This window comes from Oncorhynchus nerka, linkage group LG16, assembly GCF_034236695.1.
Source record: "Oncorhynchus nerka isolate Pitt River linkage group LG16, Oner_Uvic_2.0, whole genome shotgun sequence".
NCBI lineage: Eukaryota > Metazoa > Chordata > Actinopteri > Salmoniformes > Salmonidae > Oncorhynchus > Oncorhynchus nerka.
The window spans coordinates 21,726,491-21,753,626 of record NC_088411.1 but is presented as its reverse complement, the minus strand read 5'-3'; the positions used below and the strand labels follow the sequence as shown (position 1 = coordinate 21,753,626).

The 27,136-nt window shown below is 41.5% G+C and overlaps 4 protein-coding genes across 4 annotated transcripts; 2 read left to right on the top strand and 2 right to left on the bottom strand.

The window, feature by feature from the left end:
• Positions 1-1,844: 1,844 nt before the first annotated feature.
• LOC115144246 (cytochrome b-c1 complex subunit 2, mitochondrial) lies at positions 1,845-11,207 on the bottom strand. The gene is made up of 14 exons (XM_029685138.2): positions 11,099-11,207; positions 8,699-8,779; positions 6,011-6,160; positions 5,813-5,877; positions 4,616-4,672; positions 4,385-4,509; positions 4,127-4,224; positions 3,907-3,964; positions 3,679-3,774; positions 3,336-3,535; positions 3,062-3,142; positions 2,727-2,800; positions 2,449-2,602; positions 1,845-2,215 (listed from the first exon to the last, which is right to left on the bottom strand). The coding sequence occupies exons 1-14, from the start codon at positions 11,129-11,131 to the stop codon at positions 2,132-2,134; spliced, it is 1,356 nt and encodes a 451-aa protein (XP_029540998.1). The 5' UTR covers positions 11,132-11,207; the 3' UTR covers positions 1,845-2,131.
• Positions 11,208-11,559: 352 nt separating this feature from the next.
• On the top strand, positions 11,560-12,663 carry LOC115144257 (NHP2-like protein 1). Its single transcript, XM_029685151.2, has 3 exons — positions 11,560-11,651; positions 11,819-11,939; positions 12,217-12,663. Exons 1-3 carry the CDS (start codon positions 11,649-11,651, stop codon positions 12,477-12,479), a joined length of 387 nt encoding a protein of 128 aa, XP_029541011.1. The 5' UTR covers positions 11,560-11,648; the 3' UTR covers positions 12,480-12,663.
• Positions 12,664-13,107: 444 nt separating this feature from the next.
• crym (crystallin, mu) lies at positions 13,108-17,707 on the top strand. The gene is made up of 8 exons (XM_029685146.2): positions 13,108-13,346; positions 13,424-13,574; positions 13,738-13,800; positions 13,929-14,030; positions 14,187-14,370; positions 17,101-17,222; positions 17,382-17,466; positions 17,559-17,707. Exons 1-8 carry the CDS (start codon positions 13,180-13,182, stop codon positions 17,621-17,623), a joined length of 939 nt encoding a protein of 312 aa, XP_029541006.1. The 5' UTR covers positions 13,108-13,179; the 3' UTR covers positions 17,624-17,707.
• A 58-nt stretch (positions 17,708-17,765) lies between these two features.
• LOC115144254 (ras-related C3 botulinum toxin substrate 1) lies at positions 17,766-26,832 on the bottom strand. The gene is given in 7 exon segments (XM_029685148.2): positions 17,766-19,494; positions 19,497-19,577; positions 19,907-20,066; positions 21,611-21,673; positions 24,315-24,432; positions 24,678-24,749; positions 26,532-26,832. Coding segments are annotated over 7 exon segments (576 nt in total). The 5' UTR covers positions 26,567-26,832; the 3' UTR covers positions 17,766-19,447.
• Between the last annotated feature and the right edge of the window lie 304 nt (positions 26,833-27,136).

Genomic DNA, 27,136 nt, shown 5'->3' with positions numbered 1-27,136 from the left:
TTGATAATGCATTCAGTACATACGTTTTGTGCTGTGGCCTATGGGATTAAATGGGTTAATGACAACAAAAATGGAGGTAAAATGCACAGATATGCAAAATGCTGGCACTGGCAGGAAATTAGCATGTTATTTCATTAACGAACATGTTTTATAATAATGTAGCGACCTGCACAGACAGCTGTGTGTTATGTGCTAGGCTAGGAGGTGGTTGTGTTGTACTGACCAGTACCCGGTGTTCGCGGGGTCCGACATGTCAATCAACCTGCTATCTGCCAATCACGGGAATGCCTGGAATGTTCTGATGCCGGGCATCCTGGTGGTTGGCGGAGTGGCGTGGAGGGGGGTTGGGCATTGGAAGTTAAGACCAGGTTCAGCCTTTGTTCTCTCTCTCTTACGTCTGGGCTTCACAAGAGAAGGTCACGATTGGCTTGGTGTTTGACAATAACTTCATTAAGGTCGGACGTGTGGGGACCATACTTACGAACTCTTGCTTAAACCTCAAGTGTAAACCTTTTGGAACAAAAATGCTAGGTGTTTGTCTCATTAGAAAACATGTCACAATAAACCCACCGGGCCAAGTGTCACTCATTTCTGGAAACAATTAACGAATCAACCGATGAACGATGTAGACGTAGTTGCTCAACATGATAGGATGTAATCGAACACTTTTTCATGAAAGCAATAATTTCACACTATGGGCAATGTATTAACACTTACTTTATTATCACCTGGTCTACTTAAAGGGAATGCTTGTTTTATTCCACCTACAACGGGAAAACCCAACCAAAACCACCCATTCCTATCATTTTCAGTGTTACATTGCACTAATATGGGAGAACAACATGTTTTTGTTTACAACTGTTTTATTTTGTCGTCATAATGTTGGTAACATGTGAAAATCGTAGTGGAAATCTGTTGCAGCTCAAATCGACTACAAAACCGACAATGAAGTGCTCTCTATGGGCTGGCTGGCTAGCTAAGTAGCTACCCACAATAATTCCAAAGTCAATATCAGTATCTGATGTAGCTGTAGTTAGCTGTAAAATCTCCTAAACAAACTGCCCTATCAATTTAGTCACAATGTTCAACATGCCGTCTGACATTCACAACAGCATGAACTGAAGAGGCAAACAAATAGGAGAAATGTGTTAGAGACCCTCCAAGAATATTGCAAAAAATATGATAAAATGGCTCATTCGAGAAGACAATCTCCCGCGTCATGACATTTGACATGTACTATATGATAGACGTTTTCGCGATCTAAAAGTCGTTAACCTCAATTTTTTCCTTGTAACGATTTCGATGTATGACTGTTTTTTCAACATCTAACAGAAGGAAGATTAATCAATGAGTCCGAATCCCATGTCATTATCAGATCCCTCTTCCCCCTCCTTTTTTCTCTTCCGCAGCAGGACCAACCCTAGCTGCAACAGGATCCACTACAGCACCACCTACTGGCACGGAGGCCAATTTAGAGAGACCAGAGTTCAGTACTTCATTGATGTCTTTTCCATTCAATTCATTGCCAACATTGCCTCTTCGGCCTCGATTATTTTTACACTCCCCAAAATGGTATTGATGTCCTAAGAGGGGCTGGTGTTACCACCAGGAAGTAGGCGGACACAACGCATAAAAATGTTAAAAAGTCAAAACAGACACGAAACGTCGGTCACGCTTATTTTTCCGTAAGATATCCAGTCTAGTGACAGGCTTTATCCCAATGCTGCGTTATCCCGGCCGAATTGCTGTATAATGGCAATAGCGCACATGAAAACATGAAATGACCCAGGGAATCGATAGAACATCACTCAGATGTACAAAAACAATATAACATCCAAAATGGGTGAATCTTTACATGAAGGTAGATATACTTTATTAATTAATTTATATAATCTATACAGTTCAAGAAGTGAACAAATGTGGATCTTATTTCCTTATGCACAAACAATCAAGATCAACTTAAAAACAGCAACAACTATAAATATTGAGGGTTGGTGGGAAAACATTATTATTCCTCAGAAGAACAATGGTGAAATGGGGATAATGACTGTTTCAGGCAGTTTGTTTTGAATGGACAGATGGGCTTTTGTTGTGCGTTTTAAAATCACAGGTGAAAAAAAGTTGGAAGAGTTTAGATCTCGTCTACGAAGGGCGTCTTGACGAGGTTTCCACTTGAAGCCATGGACTTCTTGCCCGACACAAACTTATTTGCAGCCTGAGAGAAGAAAGAAAACACATCTAAGCACAAATATAAACAAACAAACAAACTAGGAAACACTCAGAATATACTGTGCAAGTCGAGAGTGAGCTGCAGCAAAGACGGTAATATAGAAATATATTCACTTCCACTCAAATGTTCACTTCCTGTCCAATTCACATCAATGCATGACTAAATCAAAATTAAACTTAAGTGGAAGTTAATATTCGCCTAAAACTGAATAAACGTACGTTGGCAACATCAGTTGCTGAGACTGAGTCGATCATCTGTGCGATGGCCTCGGGGGAGTGGTAGGCCCCTCTGGCCAGAGCCTGTGAACCCATGGCTTCTAACAAACCCTCTGAGCTCTCCAACGACATCAGGTACTCAGCCTTCAGCTGGGTCCTAAAGGGGTAAAGAAACAGGCACAACTTAAGTCAACATGTAGAAATTCCCTTCTATTTGCAATACTTTTCTCGATTATATGTACTCAAATTCTATACTGAAGTCTGTGTGCATGTTAGCTTACTTGGCACGGGTCAGGTCAGCTTCTGAGACCCCGCTTGCAACAGCCTTCACCTGGCCAATAGCTGCCTTGATCACCTGTAGAGAGGAAGACAGGGATAGGTCAGTAAATGAATCAATGGGAGGTCAAAGTTCATCTTCATTATGCTCTTTCCTCATGCTAAATGAATGATCTTACATTACATTCTATGTAAAAGTAACTATCACTCACAGGGTTCATAGGACTACTTAGCAACTGATTCAGAAAGCTGTTGTGAAGAGTTCGAATTAAGCTTTATGAATTCTCATAAAAAGTACCTTATTAGAAAGCAGTGGAAATTTAAGAGACATAATACTCACATCACCAGCTGCTGCAGACTGGGAGATGGTGTAGACTCCAAACAGGCCAGAGTCAGAGTAGTTGACATTGAAAGCAGAGGCCTAAAAGGAGGGGACACCAAAGGAGAATGACATTTGTTTTGCCACTCTAATACAACAATATGAAATTCTGCATGATAGAATACAATATCTATTCTGCACAAAACACTTCTTTCAAAAGATTGCATTCTCCTCTTGTATATAGCCCAGCTATGAAAACACAAACACAATCCAATCTGGTGATTATGCCACTCACATCGAAGGGGTCTGCAGTAGCCTTAGCAACACCCTGGATGAGTTTGGAGGTGGAATTGGAGCCTCTCTTGATGTGTGGCCCCGCCCCCAGGACGTGCTGAAGTACAGAGAAGGCCATGACCTCATCTGTGCCCACCGCCGCCCCCTCAGACACCACTGCAGAGTGCACCAGGCTGGACCCATTCTGCACCCTCACCTCACCTAGAGAGGGAGACGCAGAGAGAGGGAGACGCAGAGAGAGAGGAGAGAGAAAGGCAGCAAGAAACGTAGAATTCAGGGAATTTTCCGTGCCAGAGGAAAATTAGGTTTCATGCTTTTAGCAGATAGTGGAATAAGAGTCTTACCGCCTCGGTACTGAGCCTTTGTCCCAGCGGTGCCCATCCCACTGCGGATGTTGAGGAACTGTTCTCCTACCTGCTTCAGAACATCGTGGTCCACACCTGAACACATAGAATGCATGTAAGAATAGAATAATATATATTTTTTAAATATTACCTTAACGCACAGCTACCTGGAGAAAAATAATTTGATAAAAACATATGTTTTATTAAATATACATGTTTAACACTTACCAAGCCCAACCAGAGCCATTCTTGCACTTGTGAAATTGTTCTGGATAAAATTGTGCATCTGGAGAGGCAAACATCAGAGGGTTAATCAAAAACATAAACGTAATGCTGTACTTCGTGAAGTAGAGCATGCTGGGTTGTGCATCAGGAGAGGAAGATGAACGTCCATAGCATTAGTCCCAACTCGATGATAATGCAGGGACCAGGATGTTGAGTGTCTTACATGGTCAGCGTCGACGTGGCCAACCATGTAGTCTGGGCAGTAGAGGGAGTTGGACAGCGTGTTCTTGTAAGCAGCTCCATGTAGACCCTCAATCACACCTGAGGAAAATAACCGCAAGGCCCTTCAGACGCAGTGTGATGACAATTTGCAATCTTTTGACATTCAGCATAATGTAATCTAGAGCCGTTAACAGAAAGTACATTCAAATAAAGAAACAAACAACCACATGACTGACTGAGTGTGTATGTGTGTGCTAACCCATCTGGGGGGACTGTGCAGCCAGGGCCCTGTCCATCTTGACCCTGGAGGTGAGGTCAGACACCTCCCACGGCCTGAACTCTGGTGCTGTGGTCACATTGATCAGGTACTCCATCACTGTGTCACTGCAATTAGACAACACACAGAAAGGAGAATAACAATGATTTATTCACCATATATTAGATCTATGTTTGTGTACACATATGTATACGTGAGGCAAGCAACACTTACATGTGGTCTCTGAGACAGTCAACAGAGTAGATCATGTTCTCTCTGGATGACGTCACGCTGCATAGAAAACACACACACACAGATACACTACATGACCAGAAGTATATGGACACCTGCTCGTCGAACATCTCATTCTAAAATCATGGGCATTAATATGGAGTTGGTCCCCCCCATTGGTGCTTTAACAGCCTCCTCTCTTCTGGGAAGGTGTTCTACAAGATGTTGGAACATTGCTGCGGGGACTTGCTTTCCATTCAGCCACAAGAGCATTAGTGAGGTCAGGTACTGATGTTGGGCGATGAGCTTGTGTGGCCTACCACTTCGCGGCTGAGCCGTTGTTGCTCTTAGACATTTCCACTTCACAATAACAGCACTTACAGTTGACCAGGGCAGCTCTAGCAGGGCAGAAATTTTACGGACTGACTTGTTGGAAAGGTGGCATCCTATGACGGTGCCACATTGAAAGTCACTGCGCACTTCAGTAAGACCATTCTACTGCCAATGTTTGTCTATGGAGATCACATGGCTGTGTGCTCAATTTTATACAACTGTCAGCAACGGGTATGGCTGAAATATCCGAATCCACTAATTTGAAGGGATGTCCACATACTTACACTATATATACGAAAGTATGACATCCATGGCAGTGGTACAGCTAGTCAGAAAATATGCTAAAGAGATTCTCTGGTAATTTTGTATACTTTTTAGCCAGTAGTTGTGAAAGTAGCACTCATGAACCAAAAAAGTCACATACGTATGTGCACCGCGGCATTGTTCTCTCTCTCTCTGCTGTGTCCACAGAACAATCAGGCCCATCCTGCAACCTCATTGGATAATGCTGGGCAGGCCCCTTGCTAGCTGCCACTCAAATGCGGGGGGCTGAAGATCATTGGCTAGAATTCAAACTGCTAGGGAGCTGGCCCACTTGGGGGAAAATGGCACGGCTTCAAGAAAACAGTCACTTTCAAACTAGGGATTTCGTGGCAAATTGAGGTAAAACAGTAATTCTTCTCAGATGATGATGCATGAACTACCCATTGACACATCCAGCCCAAAGCTGGAGGTTTAAAAAAATACGTTGTTAGTCAAAGTAACGGAACATATCTTTAATTAAGTATCCCAAACAATCTAAATCAAAGGTATGTTTAGTTCTCTTTATGTTTGTATGAGGATGTACACTAAATCACAGACACTGACCCTAGACTTCCTCCAACTGCTTCCACACCATGACAGATCCTGAAGGCTGAAGCACCTTTGGTAGTCTGGAAAAGAGCAGCAGAGATTGGGATGAACCACATCACTAGTTCCTAAGCAGTATTGAGTACATTAAACAATCACTCGAGCTCCTGGATACATCATGTTCATGGAGGGTTAATGAACCAGAACCAGGCGTACCAGGTTGGCAGCCAGACGGAGCAGGTGGGTGACCCCCTGGTTGTCCGGGGACTCATATCGACAGCCAGCTTTCACAAACACACCGATCCTGGAAGCCGGGGAGTAGTTGTCCAGTGAGGCTATCACCAGACCGCTGGGCAGTTTAGTCACCTGGAGGAGAAATATCAGTTAGCATCACACCTACAGTGCCTTCAGGAAGTAGTCATACCCCTTGACTTATTCCACATTTAGCTGTGTTACAGCCTGAATAATCAAATCTACACATAATGACAAAGTGAAAACCTTTTTTGTGTGAAAAGGAAATACAGAAATATCTAATTTAAATAAGTATTCACACCCCTGAGTCAATACATGTTAGAATGACCTTTGGCAGTGATTACAGCTGTGAGTATTTCTGGGTAAGTCTCTAAGAGCTTTGCAAACCTGGATTGCACATTATTATTTTTTGTATCTATATTTCTTCAAGCTCTGTCAAGTTGGTTATTGATCATTGTTAGACAGCCATTCAAGTCTTGTCATAGCTTTTCAAGCCGATTTATGTCAAAACTGTAACTAGGCCTCTCAAGAACATTCAATGTCATCTCGGTAAGCAACTGTTTTGAACTACACACTCTCCCATTAATGTACCCAACTCCCTTTTCACTCTATAAGGAATACAGATATTCACAAATAATCTAATTAACTAGGTTTGTTATTTTCTGGTGCCTCTATGAAATTGCCTCTGAGTTGTTCTATGAATTATTAATGTATGAGGTATTATTGGTGGGGTTACCCCTGTGCTGTGACTTGTGGTCATGTGTCTTGTCCTCTCTCTCCACTGATCATCTGGAAAACAGGCTACACTCTAGGCAGTCTCTTCTGCTGATGTGTGTCTGGTAGCAGTACGCTCTCTATCCTGCCTATTATGGCACACAGAGTGAGTCCTTGCAAATGAAGTGGCTTCTTAAGCAAATGTTTTCTCCTGAACTGATTTAGGTGAATTGATTTAGGTTTGCCATAACAAAGGGGTTGAATACTTAGACTCAAGACATTTCAACTTTTCATTTATTAGTAAAAATTTCTTGACATAATTCCACTTTGACATTGTGGAGTGTTATATGCAGCCCAGTGACATCTCAATTGAATCCATTTTTAATTCAGGCTGTAACAAAACAAAATGTGGAAAAAGTCCAGGGGAGTGAATACTTCCTGAAGGCCCTGAACATGTGTTTTATGCAGTTACGACGTCACAAAATGTTAACAGAGCAGTGCAGTGTGACACGTCTTAGCTCTAGGTTCTGTTATAGCATGTTCACATAAAAGGCAACAAATGGCTGGAAAGCATCGCATTACAAATCGGAAATGCCTTTGCTAGTTTTACTTCAACTATTACAAATATAAATCAGCACAACATTTCACTGGCAGTTTGTAGCAGTACATAGAGATTCTATGTGGTATAATAAAAGCAGACCAATATCTCAAAGGAAAAAAGGCCTGTGTAAATACACTGGAGTTAGAGTAAGACTGATGACAATCTCCACCCAGACCACCACATACATGAACATCTTGGTATGAGGGCAGCCCCTGTGGAGAATTTGAGGCCTGACAGAGGCTGGGCCCGGTTTCCCGATAGTGATGGAATTTAGGCTTCTGAGTGTTTAAACAATGCATCTTTCCTACAACATCCGGAGATAAAACTTGCGTTTCCCAAAACACTACGCTAAGAGAACAGTTGCTAAATGCACCATTGGTACGTATTTCGATACTGATAGGATCTAAAAGAAATGGAGCGCTGCTCTCGGATCAGCATTCTCCATTCAAATCTTACCTTAACATTATAATTATTCCACAATACTGACGACGAAGCAGCTCCTATATTAGTCCTACCACCTACGGCTGCATATATTGAGGCGACTTATTCTACGGCTTGACCAATAAAAATGCTATCATTGTGCACATTAGGCTACATATCATGTAATATATTGAGACAAATTACAGACAGTAGAGCACAAGTACCAAAACATAACCAAATTGATTGAAAATTAAATGTAGCCTGTTTCAATATGATTTAATTGCATTCATCTCAGTTTTAATTTGAAGCATCTTTTTATACGTTGCTTGTTTGTATCAATTGGAAAGACATTGAGCGTTGGACTAGTAACCGAAAGGTGGCAAGATCGAATCCCCGAGCTGACAAGGTATAAATCTGTCATTCTGCCCCTGAACAAGGCAGTTAACCCACTGTTCCTAGGCCGTCATTGAAAATAAGAATTTGTTCTTAACTGACTTGGTAGTTAAATAAAGGTAAAATGTTAAAAAAAAAAAAAAAACATTGGCAACTTTGTATTTGTAGTGAACTTTGTTCTGAAGTTATCAGCGGTCAGAGAGACTCTGATAAACCATGTGATTCTATGTTTAGCTGAGATCTTCTGTTTCTTCTGTGCATTAAGTGACACGGGAGGGCAAAAAAGCATCTAATTAGGCACGTAGCTGTGGTCTGAGGCAGGCGTTAGATTACGAGCATTTTCAAGTGCAACGTTAATAACGATGGTTCTGGGAAACAGCTCGGAGATTTCATGATACTCCTTCAATGGTTCTAACGATGAACTTAGCCTTAAGATACTTTTGGGAAACTGGGCCTTGGTCTGTCTGGGTGGCTACAAAAAAATGTCTTTGTGAGGAGAGAGAAACATGTCAACACCCACTGACCTGCACATCCTGAGGCTGAAACTTGACATGCTCAGCAGCGACATCCAACTTACGGGCAGCCTGGGCTGAGTAAAGCCTTGTCTGTAATAGAGAAAAGATACAAGGTGACTTAATATCCTACTAGGGTTTTATGGTGGGTCTGGACTCTGGATAGAGAGAGACAATTAGATGATTGAGAATCAGAAACAGAATGATGGTTGAATGCAGACTGGACAGATGTGGATGGACCTTATGGTGGCACAGTGGTATAATAATATTAAAAATGTTTCATGTTTAATAAAAAGGCACATTCCGTATTTTCTGTTTCCATTCAACAGTGCAGCCCGGTCACTCGTTTGTTTTGGTTTTGGAGGACTGTGGAGGAGGATCGTGGAACGTGCAAAATCAAAGAATAGGTATATTCACCATGCTGGACCATGATGAAGCTTGAGCCGGGATAAACTTGGCTGTAAGGGGGAAATTAGCTACCTAGAAAGTCTGTCTCCAGTTCAACTCATTCATAGACGCTAACTACCTTTAGCGCCTATTGACGATAGTATCTTCTGGCCGGGGGAATTTTGTTAAGAGAAATCCTTTTCATAAAACAAAATGTTAAATTACAGGGAAAGGTGACTTATCAATATATTCACCTGTATTTGCCCCCCAAAAATGTAATGATAATTAGCTGCAAATGTGGCTATCATAAAGAACTACAAATCCAATGATGATCTGGACAAGGCTACTGAATCGAGGCAAAGGTAAGAATCTCTGGATTAACTAATGTTAACCATTGGTGGAAAAAGTACCTTAATAGAAAATGACTTAAGTAAAAGTCACCCAGTCAATTCCTACTTGTAAAAGGGGGTATTATGTAACCCAGTTAATGTATGTGAGAGCGTGACAGCAAAGTTTACTTATGCATTAGCTAGCTAGGAAAGCAAACTTGTGAGAATGTTACGGTATTCATTGATATTGGAACTTTTAAAACATCAAGTTGTAGCCAACTGAATAACGTTATGTCCTGATTCATTGAATGATACGACAGTGTGTGCCAGCTATTTGCATCATAGTGCACAGTCCAGGACACATGACCACCTGCTATGAACTACATTTGACTTTCAAGGGAGAATCACACCGAAGGCTTGATGTCAAACCAACAGCTGCTAAACCCTATAGCGACCCCCGGTGAGACTGATAAACAACATTTACATTTAAGTCATTTAGCAGACGCTCTTATCCAGAGCGACTTACAAATTGGTGCGTTCACCTTAAGACATCCAGTGAAACAGCCACTTTACAATAGTGCATCTAAATCTTTTAAGGGGGGTGAGAAGGATTACTTTATCCTATCCTAGGTATTCCTGAAAGAGGTGGGGTTTCAGGTGTCTCCGGAAGGTGGTGATTGACTCCGCTGTCCTGGCGTCGTGAGGGAGTTTGTTCCACCATTGGGGGGCCAGAGCAGCGAACAGTTTTGACTGGGCTGCGCGGGAACTGTACTTCCTCAGTGGTAGGGAGGCGAGCAGGCCAGAGGTGGATGAACGCAGTGCCCTTGTTTGGGTGTAGGGCCTGATCAGAGCCTGGAGGTACTGAGGTGCCGTTCCCCTCACAGCTCCGTAGGCAAGCACCATGGTCTTGTAGCGGATGCGAGCTTCAACTGGAAGCCAGTGGAGAGAGCGGAGGAGCGGGGTGACGTGAGAGAACTTGGGAAGGTTGAACACCAGACGGGCTGCGGCGTTCTGGATGAGTTGTAGGGGTTTAATGGCACAGGCAGGGAGCCCAGCCAACAGCGAGTTGCAGTAATCCAGACGGGAGATGACAAGTGCCTGGATTACTGCAACAACGGAACGAGTATCCTCTGCATGATCCGATCTTCTGATTGGACAGACCGCGAGGGACAAATTTGACAACGCATTGACAGCGGGTAAAGAGTAGATCAAATATTCCACAAATTGTAACGTTAGCTTAATAACCACATTTTCGACCCACTATCAAACGTTTAGGCTGGGTTTATCATCATTGTGTTAACGTTCGCTTCCTCGCTAGTATGTTTACGTTAGTTACCTAGTGTCATCACAATTTGTGGTGAAAGGGGATACCCAGTCAGTTGTACAAATGAATGCATTCAACTGAAATGTGCCTTCCGCATTTAACCCAACCCCTCTGAGGCAGAAAAGAGCGGGCGGCTGCAATAATCGACATCCAAGTCTTCGGCGCCCCGGGAACAGTGGGTTAACTGCCTTGCTCAGGGGCAGAACGACAGATTTTTACATTGTCACCTCGGGGATTTGTTCCAGCAACCTTTCAGATACTGGCCCGAGCGCGATCCTCGCCAACCAAGCCCCACAATCTATAAGTGGGTATCAAAAACGTCTCCTGAATAATCAACTATTCAATTTATGAAAATGGCAAAGGAGTTCTTACCGATAACTGACTTATTCCGCGAATCCCCTTCATCTCCCCTTTAACCTTACACCAGAACGATGAAACAATATGGCTGACACGGGAATGTCGTACCCAGAATTCCTAGCGCACCAACTTCTTCTTCTGGGGTTTAAAAACGTGCACTAACAAGTGTATTTACCACCACTGTTTTTAAATGTGCTAAACAACTTTTTATCTACCCTGTAGGATTCTACAAATATTGTCCACATTTTGTGAAAATGCACAACATGCATCAATGGGAAATAACTGGTAACAAAACGAAGCAAAAAGAAGAACATGGGCGGGTCAAACAATTCACTTCCTGCCCAGTTTAGCAACCAAAGCCCCCATTCGTTCCACGCTCAGTCCTAAACACGTGTTGTTAGAGTAGCTGCGTGTTGAAGTTCCTCTAGCTTTTGAGAATCGAAACAAGCTGTTTTAGCTACATAACGATTTATTTTTGAATTTCCCAAAACCTCAATCGTAGACGTATAGTCCTCCGTGAAGCATTCGCCGAGAGGAGAAATATCAGAAATAAACGGAAGCAAGCATGGTGAGTATTTTAATGGACCGCTTCAGTTAGCATTTCTAGCTACCGTTAGCCAACTACCCGAATACCGGTAATAACGTAACTAGCTAACGTTACCTAATTGATAAGGATAACGTTATTTCGTTCTCATCTAGTCTCTACATCTTCTAACAGTTTTTGTTTGTTCTCAGACTGAAGCCGAAGTGAATCCCAAGGCCTACCCCCTGGCCGACGCCACACTTTCCAAAACCATCCTGGACCTTGTGCAGCAAGCCTCCAACTATAAACAGTTGAGGAAAGGGGCCAATGAGGGTGAGAGAATCTGACATTGATTAATTCCCAATTGATAATATATAAGTAATGTACTGGAAATATACTCCTTACTGCAAGCATCATTATACCAGCTTCTAAGACATCTGGCCCAATTGCACAGTACATGAGGTTGAGTGTGCTTGATATCTGACCATAGATTAGCTGTTTCAAATCCTGCTCAGATTACCACTTCAAAGCACTTCAAACACTTATCTATGGAGTTCTAATCTATCAAAGACATATCACTAACCCTTAACTCTTGTCTGCCCTCTTCCAGCCACCAAGACATTGAACCGTGGTATCTCTGAGTTCATTGTGATGGCTGCTGATGCTGAGCCACTGGAGATCATCCTCCACCTGCCGCTGCTTTGCGAGGACAAGAACGTCCCCTACGTGTTTGTGCGCTCTAAGCAGGCCCTGGGGCGTGCCTGTGGGGTCTCCCGCCCTGTCATCGCCACCTCAATCACCATCAAGGAGGGCTCTCAGCTGAAGCCCCAGATCCAGTCTACCCAGATGGCCATTGAGAGACTGCTGGTCTGATCTGGTTGCTGCTCTGCTCTCTATAGAATTGGATAGTCTAAAGGACTATGTCAGGCAATTTTAATTGTGTGTTCTTTTGGATAGTTGAATTGAATTGTCTTTGGAAGATACATTGTATTTTGTCAGGAACATACTATGTTATGTAATTTACTCTTGTTTTGTGATAATAAAACATTTCTTTTTACTAATGTGTGATGTGTAATTGTGTTCAATTTTATAAGTGCCATAAGACTATTACAGTATAAAATAATACCGTATACAAGAGCAATTAGTTGAGTACTTTTGATGGAGGGATGAACCAACTAGAAAATTGTTAGTTTGTTATGAACAGGATCTTATTGATAAACTTGTTTTTCTAGTTGGTTCATCCCTCGAGTTCTCAACCAATTTATCTTGCATACAGTATTGTGCTGGATGAGTAATTACCACATGTCTGTTGCGGAACAGCAAGGGTAATAAAAAATATGAAGGGTCCCTCGAGCTACCTTGGCAGAATCAATATGTGCCCATTTGATCTTGTAGGGCGTTTTTAGAACATATCCTAGCGTTCACGCAACCGTTTGGTGTCTTGAACGCAGCGTCTGAGCTGGAATAATTTACCCAATACCGAGGTCACATTTCAACAAAGTTGAACTTTTGGACTCTCATCACTGATCATAAACTGTCTGTACGCTTGAGTTGAGCAAAAGCTTTAGCCACCATGGCTGAGCCACCCGTTCTTATACGACAAGATGAGGTTGAAGGTTTGTTGCATTATAAAGATTTGATCCCGCGACTTGAAGTAGCACTGGGGAAGTTTTCCAAACTGGACAGCGCAGAAGTGATCCAGCCCGTTCGTACTACGGTCCCGTTACAAAAATACAATGGGTATGTTTATTCATTCCCCTATTTATCATTGGTCGGTAATTTAGTAACAATACTGTTCCAAAAAATGTTCCTGACAGATTTCTGGGGCTGATGCCTGCGTATTTGGTGCATGAAGACATCCTGTGCACAAAATTGGTGTGCTTCTACAAGAGGGAGAGTGGGTCAACTCTGCCATCAACTCAAGCCACAGTGTTGCTGTTTGATCCTGAGTATGGGAATGTCAAAGCTGTGAGTATGCCTATGATCATTGAACAGTGGCCATTAGATGTTTATTTATCATTTGTGATTAGCAATACAAGTAAAGTTAAATACTTCAAGGATTTAGCACAGCTGGTTATAATAGAGGTCAATTCAGTAATAACATCTGACTCAGTGTGGTTGACATCTGCAGGTCATGGATGGGGAGGTCATCACAGCCAAAAGGACAGCAGCAGTGTCTGCTATTTCTGCCAAAGTAAGACCCTCTCTTTGTGGCCTAGGCAGGCATGCATACTCTCTTTATTGGTGATTCCTCACTACCTGTCAATAACATTGTGCTGTTCTAACGTTGGAATGTTTGGAACCCCCCTTGGAACTGTCCAGCTGTTGATGCCAGCCAAGTCGGAGGTGTTGACCATACTGGGAGCTGGCCATCAGGCCCTCAGCCACTACAACGTCTTCACAGAAACCTTCTCCTTTAAAGAGGTACCAGAGTGATTCCGTGTTTCTGAATGGGTGATTAGAGAGATCCTCTGGTGTGTTGTGGCTATATCCTCCAGACATAAGACTGGGTTCTGGTTAGAAATATCTTGTGGGTCATGAGAAAATATGAAAGACCATTGAGGGATCACGTCATTACAGGTCCGCGTGTGGAGCAGGAGGAAGGAGACGGCGGAGAGGTTTGCCCAGTCCACCCAGGGTCACGTTACAGTATGGGAGTCAGTGGAGGAGGCAGTGAACGGTGCAGACGTCATAGTCACTGTGACTGGGGCCAGTGAACCAGTGCTCTTTGGCCAGTGGGTCAAGCCAGGTGCCCATGTAGCAGGTGAGGAAACTCCTGACTAAAGATGATAGTGCCATGCTTTAAGACTTTGATGTGTGAAGATAACATACTGTATATTTATTTTTTTATTTAACATTTATTTAACCAGGAAAAGCCCATTGAGACCCAGAGTCTCTTTTTCAAGGGAGACCTGGCCAAAAAGGCAGCAACAATCAAAACATTTCAGAATGAAAACATACAACAGAACATGATCCAGCCTAAAAAAAGCATTTACACTACTCCGTAACAGTCTCCCATCATTATTTTAAATGAATTCAGTGGCACTAACATATCTAGATGAAGCATGGATTATAGACTATTCCATGCCTCTGGTGCACAAGAAGAGAAGGCAGTCTTGCCCAATACTGTGAATGTCCTGGGGACCTTAAGTAGCAACCACCTAGCAGACCGGGTATGGTAACTGCTAGTGGTGAAGGAGACCACACTACAGAGGTAAAGAGGGAGTTTACCCAAAAGGGCTTTGTAGGTGAACACATACAAATGTATCTTTCTGCACATATAAAGTAAAGTGTACCAACCTACCATTTGGTACAATGTGCAATGGTGGGTGAGTGACTTGGCATTTGTAATAAAGTGCAAGGATGCATGACAAACAGAGTCCAGTCTCTGTAAGACAGAGGAGGTTGCATACATATACAACAAGTCACCATAATCAATTACAGAGAGAAAAGTGGCCTGAACAAGCTTCTTTCTAGCCATAAGCGGGAAGCAAGCCTTATTACGAAAATAAAAACCCAATTTCAATATAAGCTTTGTCACAAGATTATCCACATGAACTTTGAAGGACAACTTGTCATCCAACTAAATACAATGGTATTTGTAGGATGACACCTTTTCAATGGATAAGCCACCAGATGTGACAATGCTAACGTTCTCTGGCAGAGTTCTAGCTCTGGTAAAGGTCATGAATTGAATTTTCTTTCAAGACCAGTTTGAGGCCATAAAGGCAGGCCTGCAGTGACTGAAAAGCAGTCTGGAGCTCTTCAACAGCCGGAACCAGAGAAGGAGCACATGAATATATGACTGTATCATCTGCATATAGATGTAACTTTGCTGGTTGCATCCCATTTCCCAAATCATTAATAAACATTGAGAACAACACAGGATATAAAATGGAACCCTGGGGCACACCTCTATTAATCTCAAGAATGCCAGACTTGTGATTGTCAGTTATACACGGTGTGTTCTGTCAGAAAGATAGTTCCTAAACCTATTTACTGCCCCTTCACTGAGATCAGTGTTTCTGAGTCTAGCTAGCAACAATTCATTGTCAACTGAATCAAAGGCCTTTGATAAATCCACAAGCCGAGCAGCACAATGTTGCTTTTTATCAAGTGCATTTATTATGTAATTTGCCACAGCCATAGCTGCAGTTGTGATGCTGTGCCCCGATCTAAAGCCAGACTGAACCCGGCTCAGTATGTTCTTTTCAATGAAGATGCTTTTTAACTGTGAGTTCACTAGGGATTCCTAGACTTTGGCCAGGATAGGGAGTTTGGAGATATAGGACGATTGTTATTGGCATCTGAGGGATCTCCACTCTTTAGCAGTGGGGGACATAAGCTGCTTTCCAAATGCTGGGATGGAATTGGTCAAGAGACTCAAGTTGAACATGTGAGCCACAGGTTCAGTAATAATACCAGCTACTATCTTTAAGAGGTAGGGGTCAAGGTTGTCTGAACCTGCAGACCTTTTAGTGTCTATTGCCTCTAGTGTTTTATAGACCTCAGTATAAGAAACAGGCTCAATGTTAAAATGGTTCACGTGAGGGCCTATATCATAGTTTACTGTAACAGAGCTTACATTAGAGGCCTGGGCCCCACCGTTATCAAAAACTGAACCAGCAGATATGAAGTGCTTGTTAAAATCCCCTACAATATCGGCTTTATCTTTCACTTCATTAGAATCCATCATTAAATGGTCAGGAAGGCCAGAGGATACATTAGAACCTGACACTGATTTGATTAGCTTCCAGAACTTGGTAGGGTTGTTTAGGTTCTCTGTGACTGCATTTAGATAGTAATCTGATTTGGACTTCCTGATCAATCCTGTGCATTTGTTTCTTTGTGCTCTGAAGGAGGCCCAGTCAACAGGAGCATTTGTATGTCTAGCTTGAGCCCAAAAGACATTTCTCTTTCTAATTAATTCTGCCAAGTTATCTGAAAACCAGGGATTGTCCCTTCCACTGATTCTAAATTTCTTCACAGGGGCATGTTTATCGCAAATCGACACAAATTCCATATACAAATAGTCCCAGGCAGTGTCAACATCAGGAATCAGACTTACTCTGTCAATATTATGGTACAGATCATGTAAGAACGCTTGCTCATCAAACTGTCTAAAATGTCTTTTAAAAATATAATGGGATTTGGCTTTGGTCATTTTGTATTTCTAACACAAGCAATTGCAGTGATCACAGACATTGCAGAATATCCCAGTTGATGTGTATTTGTGAGGGGTATTCGTTAAAATAATGTCCAATAGCGTTGATTTGTTAGGTGCTCTGGGATTCTTCGGTCTTGTCGGCGCATTAATTAGAGCGAGATTCAGTTATTTAAAAGAGTCCGATACAGATGTATGCACGCCCCAGTTCAAATCTCCTAAAATAATGAATTGAGTCATGTCGCTTGTGCAGGACATCAGAAAGACAGGACATCTCTCTTTGTTCTTAATGTAATGTATCATTGTTGTGTGTGTGTGTGCGCGCATCAGCTGTGGGAGCCTGCAGGCCAGACTGGAGGGAGCTGGATGATGTGTTGATGAGGCAGGCTGAGGTGTATGTAGACAGCAGAGAGGGAGCTGTAGCAGAGTCAGGAGACATCATCCTGTCTGGGGTAGGTTGTGAGACTATTGGTATTCTCTATATGGGTTTCTTCTGGCTGTGCCTACTGAATGCAATCTTGGTTTATGGAAGTTATACAAGTGGGTAATCCCAATTAAAGGATAAACATGTTTAACATGATTTGGTGTGCTAATGAATACTTAATCTCCAGGCCAAAGTGTTTGCAGAGCTTGGAGAGGTTCTCAATGGAACAAGACCTGCCCTTAGAGAGAAGACCACTGTGTTCAAATCCCTTGGTAGATTGTCTTTATCCTCTATTCAAATCCTGTAACATGTTCCTTCATTGTGCTTTTTCCATAGTTTTATTGACCCTGTTTGTATACAACAGGAATGGGGATTCAAGATGCAGTCTCTGCCAAGCTTGTGTTTGAACAGTGGAAGAACAAACACTGAAGACCTGAGGATAATGGGATGGCCATGGATGTGATCACTTACATTCCCACCAGTTCTATATTAAAGGGAGTTGGTGGAAAGATAGTGGGAGTTACTGTGTTATTCCTACATCTGCACAACAGAAAGTAAAAAATGACAGGCAGAGATTTTAAATGAATTTATTGGCTTTAAAAAATAAAAAAAATAAGCAGATTAAACTACTATTGTCAAAATAAAACCACATTTAGCCAAAGACAAATCAGGTATAATTTCTTTCATTGTGCTGTTAACACTGGTAATAGCTCAGAACAGCCTCACTCAGTTCAAATTAAAAAGAGTACTTTGAAAATTCACTGGTAGGTGAACTACTGTATATTTTAAATACAGCAATTAGAAGCTACAATAAGACAAAGACATGGTCAGTTACAACTTCTGAATTATTTTAAATTGCTCAGTTTTTAGTGATACAGTAATAGGTTAGCCTGGATGTAGTCCCTGTTCAGCTATTACATTCCTGCCATTGGCCAAATGAAAGGAGTGGCAAGGAGTGGAATGTTAGCTAGAAAGACTGGTACCCAGACTAGTAATAGGCAGCTCTGATGACAAAACAACACAGTAATATTTACATAGCATCATGATGTTAGTGATGATAAAGCTTAATGTTAAAATGAGTTCACAACTATGTTGTTTCGAGTAGCAAACAAAGTCCAGATTCTTCACACAAGAACTAGACCTTCTGTAAAGGACTGGATAGATGGCATCTGCTGACAGAATACGTTCTTAAAGGGAATGAGGATGAATTCTACCTTATAACAAAGAAGGCCTATAACAAAAAGGTTGACACACGCAGGTGTTTGGAGTGTAAATCTGGCAGACTACACAGTACAGTTCCATTACTGACAATACTCGTACAACGGATGTATTTTGTGTTTATGTACAGAAAACACAGTTTGTGAAACCGTTGTTTAATCCAACAAGAGGGATCCATCTAAATTGGTCTGATAAAGAACCATTCTCCATCCACTTTCTAACAGGTTCTCCTATTCACCTGTTCAGGTGCATCTGTATAGATAAAAAAAAAAAATTAAATACTATTTTATCAGATCAAGGGGCAAGTACTGTAAGTTGATATTTAGATTGATCTAATAAGCATTTAATCCACCTAGGTATAAAGTGATCGCTATTATCCATTATTGACAGTTATTTTGACGATGTATTTGATGGATAGATAAAATCTACCTGACGAGAAACAATTGATCTAAATTTACTTGATCTACATAGAGTATGATTATAGAACATAGAAGACACTACTACAACACTTTTTTTTTTTTTTTTAAAGAGTTTACTTCAATTTCTCTTGAACCATTTAAAGGATATTTTAAGATTTTGCTAATTATGGTCGCACATATGGTACAAAAGAAAAAAACAAGAAGAAATCATTACATTTAGTGTACATGGAGCTACAAGAAAGTGATGACCGTTATATGCGGTAGGAATTTTGGCAACACCTCAATTATACACAATTGAAGTCTGTAAACAAACTATATGGACTCGAGAAGAGTGGAAAGAGACTGAAATTGAAGAGCAATTAGTATCTTCCAAGAACATTAAAAAAAAGTTATTATTTTTTAGAAGGCAGCAGGAATTTCACAAAGCTCTAATTCTAGGATTTGTATAATAAAAATCATATTTAAGTACTATGTACTAATTACAATCCGAGAGAGAAAAAAAATGACATCTGTAGAATCTTCCCTCTTAAGACACTCCCCCACCCTCTTCTTCCTCCCCCCAACCAATAGGTGAGCTCAGACTGCAGTGTGACTTCCTACTTCCTGTCTGCGGCGTTTAGAGTAGTGAACACTTTCTCTTCCTCTTCTTGACGGGCGGGGACACAAGACCGCCCGGATGGCTTCGTCAAACACTGTCTTAAGGCCACGCTGTGTCAAGGCTGAGCATTCCAGGTACTTTACTGCTCCTGTAGAGGGGAGACAGGCCGGCATTCAACATCACAGCAAACAGGGATTTCATTCATTAAAATCCTGAATTGAATAATAGCTAAGACTATCCCATCCGGTTGCAAATGAAGCTATGGAGAAACTCCATGGACCTTGCTGTGTTGTCCAGTAAAAAGTTCGCTCTACGTCCGGGATACTGGGCCCTCAAGTATTACTAAGAAGTAAGCCTTGTCCGAGCCAGAACAGCTCATATCTGTTATTTGTTATCTGTTGTTTTTGTAGCGTGATGCAGCTTGATGTACAAGTACACCCCCTGGACAGGACACTAAAGTACTATTAGTATACTAACCAATCTCTTTTGCCATGGCCAGACCCTGGGGGTAGGTAATGGGGGTGAGTTTCTTCTCCTTCAGCTTCTCGATGGTGTCCTTGTCATCTCTCAGATCCAGCTTGGTGCCCACCAGGATGATTGGGGTGTTGGGGCAGTGGTGTCTCACCTCTGGGTACCACTATGGAGGACAGGGCCAAGACAGTCAGGATAGGATCAGGATGTTACTGTAGACTAGACGCCTATCTATCAAGTACATCAGTTGTTTTGAGAATGTGGATAAAGTCCACCCTGTCAAGCAATGACCATGTTGATAACTTAATACAGCTCCAGGCATTTTATGCTTTCCTTAACTCCTGTTCTGAGCATCTGAGATTTAATGCAATCTGACACACGTCAAATCAGTTTTCTTGATCTTCTGATCTTGTGTGAAGATAATGTTCTATACACTGATCTTTACAGGAAGCCTACTGATCGTAACAGTTTGTTGAGGGCTGATAGTTGTCACCCACTTCCCTTGAAAAATAGTTTGCCCGACAGCCAATTCTGTCGAATCAAAAGAATTTGCAAAAAACAAATCCGAAATATGGCCGAGACGCAAAGAAAGTTCAAGGAGAGGGGCTACAAGAATGATCAGATTAATATTGCCTTTGAGAAAATTCAAAACAAAACATGACCCTTTTCAAGGTCAGTCTCGCAAAAAGACGCATTCTTGTGTTCTAACTACCCGCTATTCAAAGTGCTCTGAACAAATTAAGGGATTGTTCAAACATTGGCACATCCTAAAATCCGATGGTAGTCTCGGTAATGTGTTTTCGGACCTTCCCTTGGTCGTATTCTCGCGGGGCAGAAATCTCAGAGACCAATTGATACACTCTGATTTACCACCCCAAGATATTCCTGAACAACGTCTATTTGCGCCCCTACTGGATGGAAATTACAAATGTAATGGCTGTGCTCAATGCAATGGCACTTATAAATGTAGATCCTTCAAACACCCACAAACAGAGAAATCGATCCCAATCAAAGGTATTATTACGTGCTCCACTAAGGCAGTTATTTATCTTATAACTTGTCCTTGTGGTAAAAATGATATAGGTAAAACAAAGCGCAAATTAAAAGTACGTATCTCAGAGCATTGTAGCACCAAACTTTACTTATCCAGTTGCGGCCCACTTCTTGGAGGCAGGCCACTCGATTTCGTCTCTGCGTTATATTGGCATCGAACATGTCACCCTCCCTCGGAGAGGGCGTGACCTTGATAATTTATTGTTAAAACGAGAGGCTGCCTCGATCTTTAACTTAAAGACCCTTGCGCCCTTCGGTCTCAACGTAGACTTTGATCTGAAGCCATTCTTGTGATTATTGTGACTTTGCCATTGTAATTGTTTGTAAGCTTGTGTAGTCAAATTAATCTATGATCGTATGCTATCCATTTGTTGTTTTATGCTGTTCTTTGTATGACATTTTAATATTTGATAATTAACCAATGATATTAGGCCACTCGGCCATGATTACAGACACCTGTGTCTTTTGACACTATATAAACGAGTCATCCCGCAGTGTTTGTGATTATACCCTGACGAAGACAGCTTGGCTGTCGAAACGTTGGTAATTACATTTTTGCATCTGAGCTCCTAGAGTGTGCGGCTCTCTTTTATTTTCAAGATAACTTAATATTTAACAGAAAAACTAAACAGAAACAAAGCGGAGACTATGACTCACCTTGGCACGGACGTTTTCAAAGGAGGCAGGACTCACGAGAGAGAAACAGATCAAAAACACATCCTGTTGGGGAGGAAACAACCAGCATTATTTATTTGATCATACGAGTACAGCATTACAAGATCAAACATGAAAAATTGACACTTACAAAATATTAATCTCCATAAATTGTAGCTATGAATGGTACAAAAAAAAAAAACATACATGACACAGACAACAGAGTTCATGAACATCCTCAATTCACTGCGATACAACTTTACTGTTATCTAGGAGGACAAAGTTTCCCTGAACACTCAATTGCCGGGAGGAGTCAGAGCCCAGAATGTGGGGCAAACAGAGCACTCTTTCACTTCCTTAATGTCTGCTCCAGACATTGTTTTAGTACTGTGGAAAGCAGGCTGTACTCTCCTCCTCATACAGACCTCTGAGCCATAAGAAACGCTCAATACGCCTTTCCCTAACGCCCTGATTATCTTGTTATATTATTCACAATGTTGTAGGGATTGATTCTTTATGCAGAGCTGACAGCAATTTTAAAACAACTTCCTCTGTGCTCACCTATTATGATAATCCATATGCGCGCCACTAGAAATCCCTGCATTAGCACGTTTCTGTTAGCCAATACATCCTGACAAAATACACCATATTACTGACCTGCTAATGTGCCTGGACCTTGTAGGCTAAACTGCAGAGAAAAGACCCATAACCCAAATGATTGCCCAATAAGGCAGGCTAGATGCAGTTATTTTTCGAAATTAATATGCATGAAAAACGCCAGGCTTTTGAGCGATTATTGAAATAATGGCAATTCACAGCAATTTGCAGTCTAGAGTTTTATACTCACTTGAAAACAAGGAAATTATTAATTACATTGTTGTAGCCTAGGTTGGATACATTTCTAGTCCCTAAAAAAACAGAATCCATAGAGTAGCTTTTCGAGCTGCGTGCCCGGGGACTGGGAGCTCAGCCTCGGGACCGCATAGTGTAGGCTACCTATGATTTCCATTTCTGATAACTATGTTTTCTTTCACTGCGTAAATTGACTGGATATATTCACTGCAGTATGAAGCCTAACATTGAGCTTAGGCTATTAGTAAAGAAAATAGTCTATTGGAAGAGAGATGCACACTTGCTCGCTGAATGTAAAATAAGCTACAGCATTAAAAACACACAGGGAGTGGGAAAGGAGAAGCCCATATTTTCCTTGTAGGCCCATCTTAACACCGATAGGCTACATCCTGCCAAAATACACCATATGAGTCGCCTGCTAATGTACCTTTCTAGCCATTCTAAATTGTTGAGAATGTACCCCAACTGATGCAGTTATTTCAGCATGAAACAAAACAGGACGTTTGAGCGTTTATTCAAACTAGCCTATATCACTGTAGTTTACAGCCTTATAGACAATTGTGTACTGACATGGTAACAAAAATGAATTCCTCATTGCACTGTTGTAGCACAGGTAGAATAATTGTCTTGTCTAAAAATGTAGCCCTAATCAATAGTGGAGCTTTGCATTCGCGGGGAACAGAGCGTAGCCTGGAGGAACCCACAGATCTGACATTTCATAATCTGTTAACTTATTTTTCTTGCACTTTGACTGGTTATTATTTAGCCTACAGCCCTAATATTTAGCTAATATCTAGCTTCTTACTTCAGCTACACATCAGACATCACTAGCCTCTCTTTTCCAGCTGTTTAGGCTATAGGCTACGCAAGCCTCTCCACGATAGCCATTCCTTAGCTCGTAAAATCACAGGAAAAAAGCTATAAAATATTTATCTTGATATTTTTTTTATACTAGGCTTAACAGCCTACAACATTCAATTGCTGAACGTAAAACAGGCCTACAGTTGAGGTGAGAAAGCGCGTTGGAGTGGTCACATTCGGCCAGTTATGATAACATTGTTACACTGACGCATGCAAATAGTTGCATAGGACAGACAGATGAGCACAGTGAAAAAGACCACCGAAAGGAATTGACAACCATTAGAAAATCATAAATCACTTGCAAACTACTTGAGGAACATGCCAATGACATACTGTAAAAAATATGTAGGCTCAACAGCGTTTGTTGATGAATTGCTACATTTCAAATATGAGTTACTATATTATTTTTTATTAGGCCTACATGTACATTGAGGTATTATTTGCAGTTGTCACCATGACAATGAACACACCCTGAAATTACTGAATGGTCGAGTTACCTTTTTTTAATAGGCAGCACGATGTGTTGATCAGTTGATTGACATCTGTAGGACTGTAGAACGATAAACCTTCCCCTAGTGTGGATGCTCACCAAGGTTTTATAGTTATGTAGCCTATAGTTTATCGTTATTGGCTTAGTGGATGGCCCTTAACTCTGACACAACTAACGTTATCACAACAGTACAACTAGTAGGTCTAGCTAACGTTAGCGAACTTTGAGGAAATAAATACAAAATTAAACTTGTTTACTTTACTTTTATGCTCTATAAATTGACTCCAAATAATTTACCGCACCAAGTTTGCAACCGGCGAACTGGCACACTGCAGTAAGGAAGTAAAGCGAAAGTCGAATCCCATCACTTCCGTTGTTTGGCTGTACCCATAGAAACGTCTGAAAATGTGTTTGATACTTTGAGACGCAGTAAAGTCGCTTGACTGTCTTCATTGCTGACACTAGTGACCTAGAGGACACAGTACATTTATCCTGTTGTTTTACCGTCTGTGGATAGGACAGTGGTCTGAGTCTGTCGTAGTCTTCCTGTCCTGCTGTATCCCATAGACCCAGATTCACTGGTTTCCCATCTACCATCACATTGGCAGAGTAGTTGTCAAAGCTAGAGAGAGATACACCACATTGACATCAATGGATGTGATCAGCACACCACCAAGAAATAAAGGCAACGAGTTAATTTCAATGATTCGACAGGCCAAATATAGAATTTCCTGATCATCAGGAGAAAACCCCCCACATCTGACTATAAAATATAACAGGTCTGAATGTTAATGTTGGCATTCTATGTTTCTCGTGTGGGGCACCTGCTACGATGAGGGAGTGGGGGGATAGAGGGAGTGTACTTACACTGTGGGGATGTATTCCCCGGGGAACGCGTTGGTGGTGTAGCTGATGAGCAGGCATGTTTTACCCACAGCTCTGGAGGAGAGAAGCATAAAGAGATGGAGGAATGAAGAGGAGAAATAAGCCACCTGGCTTCAGTTTTGTTTTTGTCAATTTCAAAACTGAAAGGAGAACTTGAATGGGGTGTAACTGGCAAACTTAAGACAATGAGTTAAACTGAAAAATGTCTGCAGAATGACACATTTGAGTCCCAATCACAATGTCCTAAATAAGATTGGGTGGTGTAGCTCAATAAGAACATGCAGACATTTAGGTTGGGTTGCACCATCATGGATACTGTTAAACTGGGTTAAATCAAGGTTTATCTATAAATCTTGTTGCACCAAACTTGAAACGTAGTTTTAAATGATTCCCTATTTCCCCACAATTTTTTGTTATCCAATTGGCTGTTACAGTCTTGTCTCGTCACTAAAACTCCCGTATGGACTCGGGATAGGCGAAGGCAGAGAGCCGCGCGTCCTCCGAAACAACCCAACAAAGCCGTACTGCTTCTTGACACAATGCCCACTTAACCCGGAAGTCAGCCGCACCTGTGTGTCGAGGGAAACAGTAACACCTGGCGACCGTGTCAGCGTGCCCGGCCTGCCACAGTAGCCGCTAGTGCACGATGGGACAAGGACATCCCTGGTGGACAAACCCTCCCCTAACCCGGACGACACTGGGCCAATTGTGCGCCGCCCCATGGGTCTCCGGGTCGCGGCCAGCTGGCAAAAGAACTTGGACTCGAACCCAGAATCTCTAATGGCACAGCGATGCAGTGCCTTAGACCACTGCGCCACTCAGTAGGCTTAAATTAATCCTAGTTAAATTTTGTTTCCATATGAATAAAATTAGAACATATTGCTATGTTGAATGTATTATGACACGTGTCACTAATCATAGTTTAGTTATTTAATTAAGTGATAATGCCCAAGAAGCCGGTGTTTGGAGGATATATTGGCAAACCGTGCAAATGACAGATGTACAACTCACATATCTACTATGTACATTTGGTCAGGTCTCCCAAAAAGTTAGTTGCAGTATGTAACCTTTTGGGCGATCTGACCAAATGTACATAGATGTGAGTTATAGATGTCATTCTCATTGTAAGCAAGTCTAAAAATATGTTCTGTGTGCACTATTTGTATGCTGCCCATTCTTAAATAACATTTGTCTTTCACTTTGTTTTGTTCACCAGCTTCAACCAGCTGAAAATACAGAATTTCTGGTTATGTAAAATATATATTCACAGCTGTTAATATGGTACAATTATTCTCTACACTATACTTGCTTGTTTTGTCACAAACTGAAATTAGGCAAAGTTGCTAGCTATAAACCTAGATATAAAAAATCTAAATGAGGTCTAATCTAAGATTCATTTAAACCATGTTTGGGCAACCCACCCTAAAGGATTGCTAGCTTGCTAAGCACAATTTAATAGCTAATGATAATATGGTGGGTGCGTATTGATACGGATGTGTGAATTGGAAATGTATTTTTTTGCATATCCCTGTCTGAGAAAATAGTGCATATAGCTGCGTAACCATAAACAGCAAACGAGAATGCTGAACAGTTAGCAGTAGGTAGCAATTACGCTAGCTAAACTAAATTACACCATGCCACAAGTTTACAGACGAATGTGTCGTTAGCAAGCTGGAAACTGTGACAACAGTTGTCACCAGTTAGCTAGCAAAGTAACAAGCAAACTAAGGGCCACTAGAAACAATGTTGATATTATAATTTATATTCTACATCATAACTTATATTGTAAGACATGTTATAAACATAGCTAACTAGACAAATGTAGGTTAAACTTACCCGTCCCCCACTACAACACACTTGATGGCCTGCATCTGACGCCTCTCTCAGCTAGCTAGCTAAAATTTGAGTTTATCGGTTAGCTGGTAAACCACTCGTTAGTTATCCCAACGGGGAAAAACAAGGTTTGAAGCCTCGATTAGAGGGCCAAAGTTACGATAGTTTGGAAATTAGTATAATTCCTTAAAATCGGTGTCCTCAACAATAACTTGGTGGAATTCTAAATTTGTGAAACAAGCAGCCACCACCCAAATAATCTCTGGTGCTAAACTTGAAAAAACGCCCTCAGACAACGGAAGCTGTAACTCCCATTCCATGCAAGTCATTTCCGTTTACTGTAGATTGGATAGAGGAATTTTCAAAGGGCTGTCAAGAGACGCCACCTAGCGGTAAATTTAATATTTCTACAGCCACCTTTAGGTCCTTAACGTTAGAGGGCAGTATTTCCTCATCATTTAATATTGTAAAGATTTCAGGGAGACAGGCATGAGACGAGACAGTCAAGACCAGATGCAATACCTTGGGTGTTATGATTACATCACTCCGGAACTTTGTCATAGTTGTCCTGTGTTTTATCCTAAGAAAAAGGATGTGTTTATCCACAT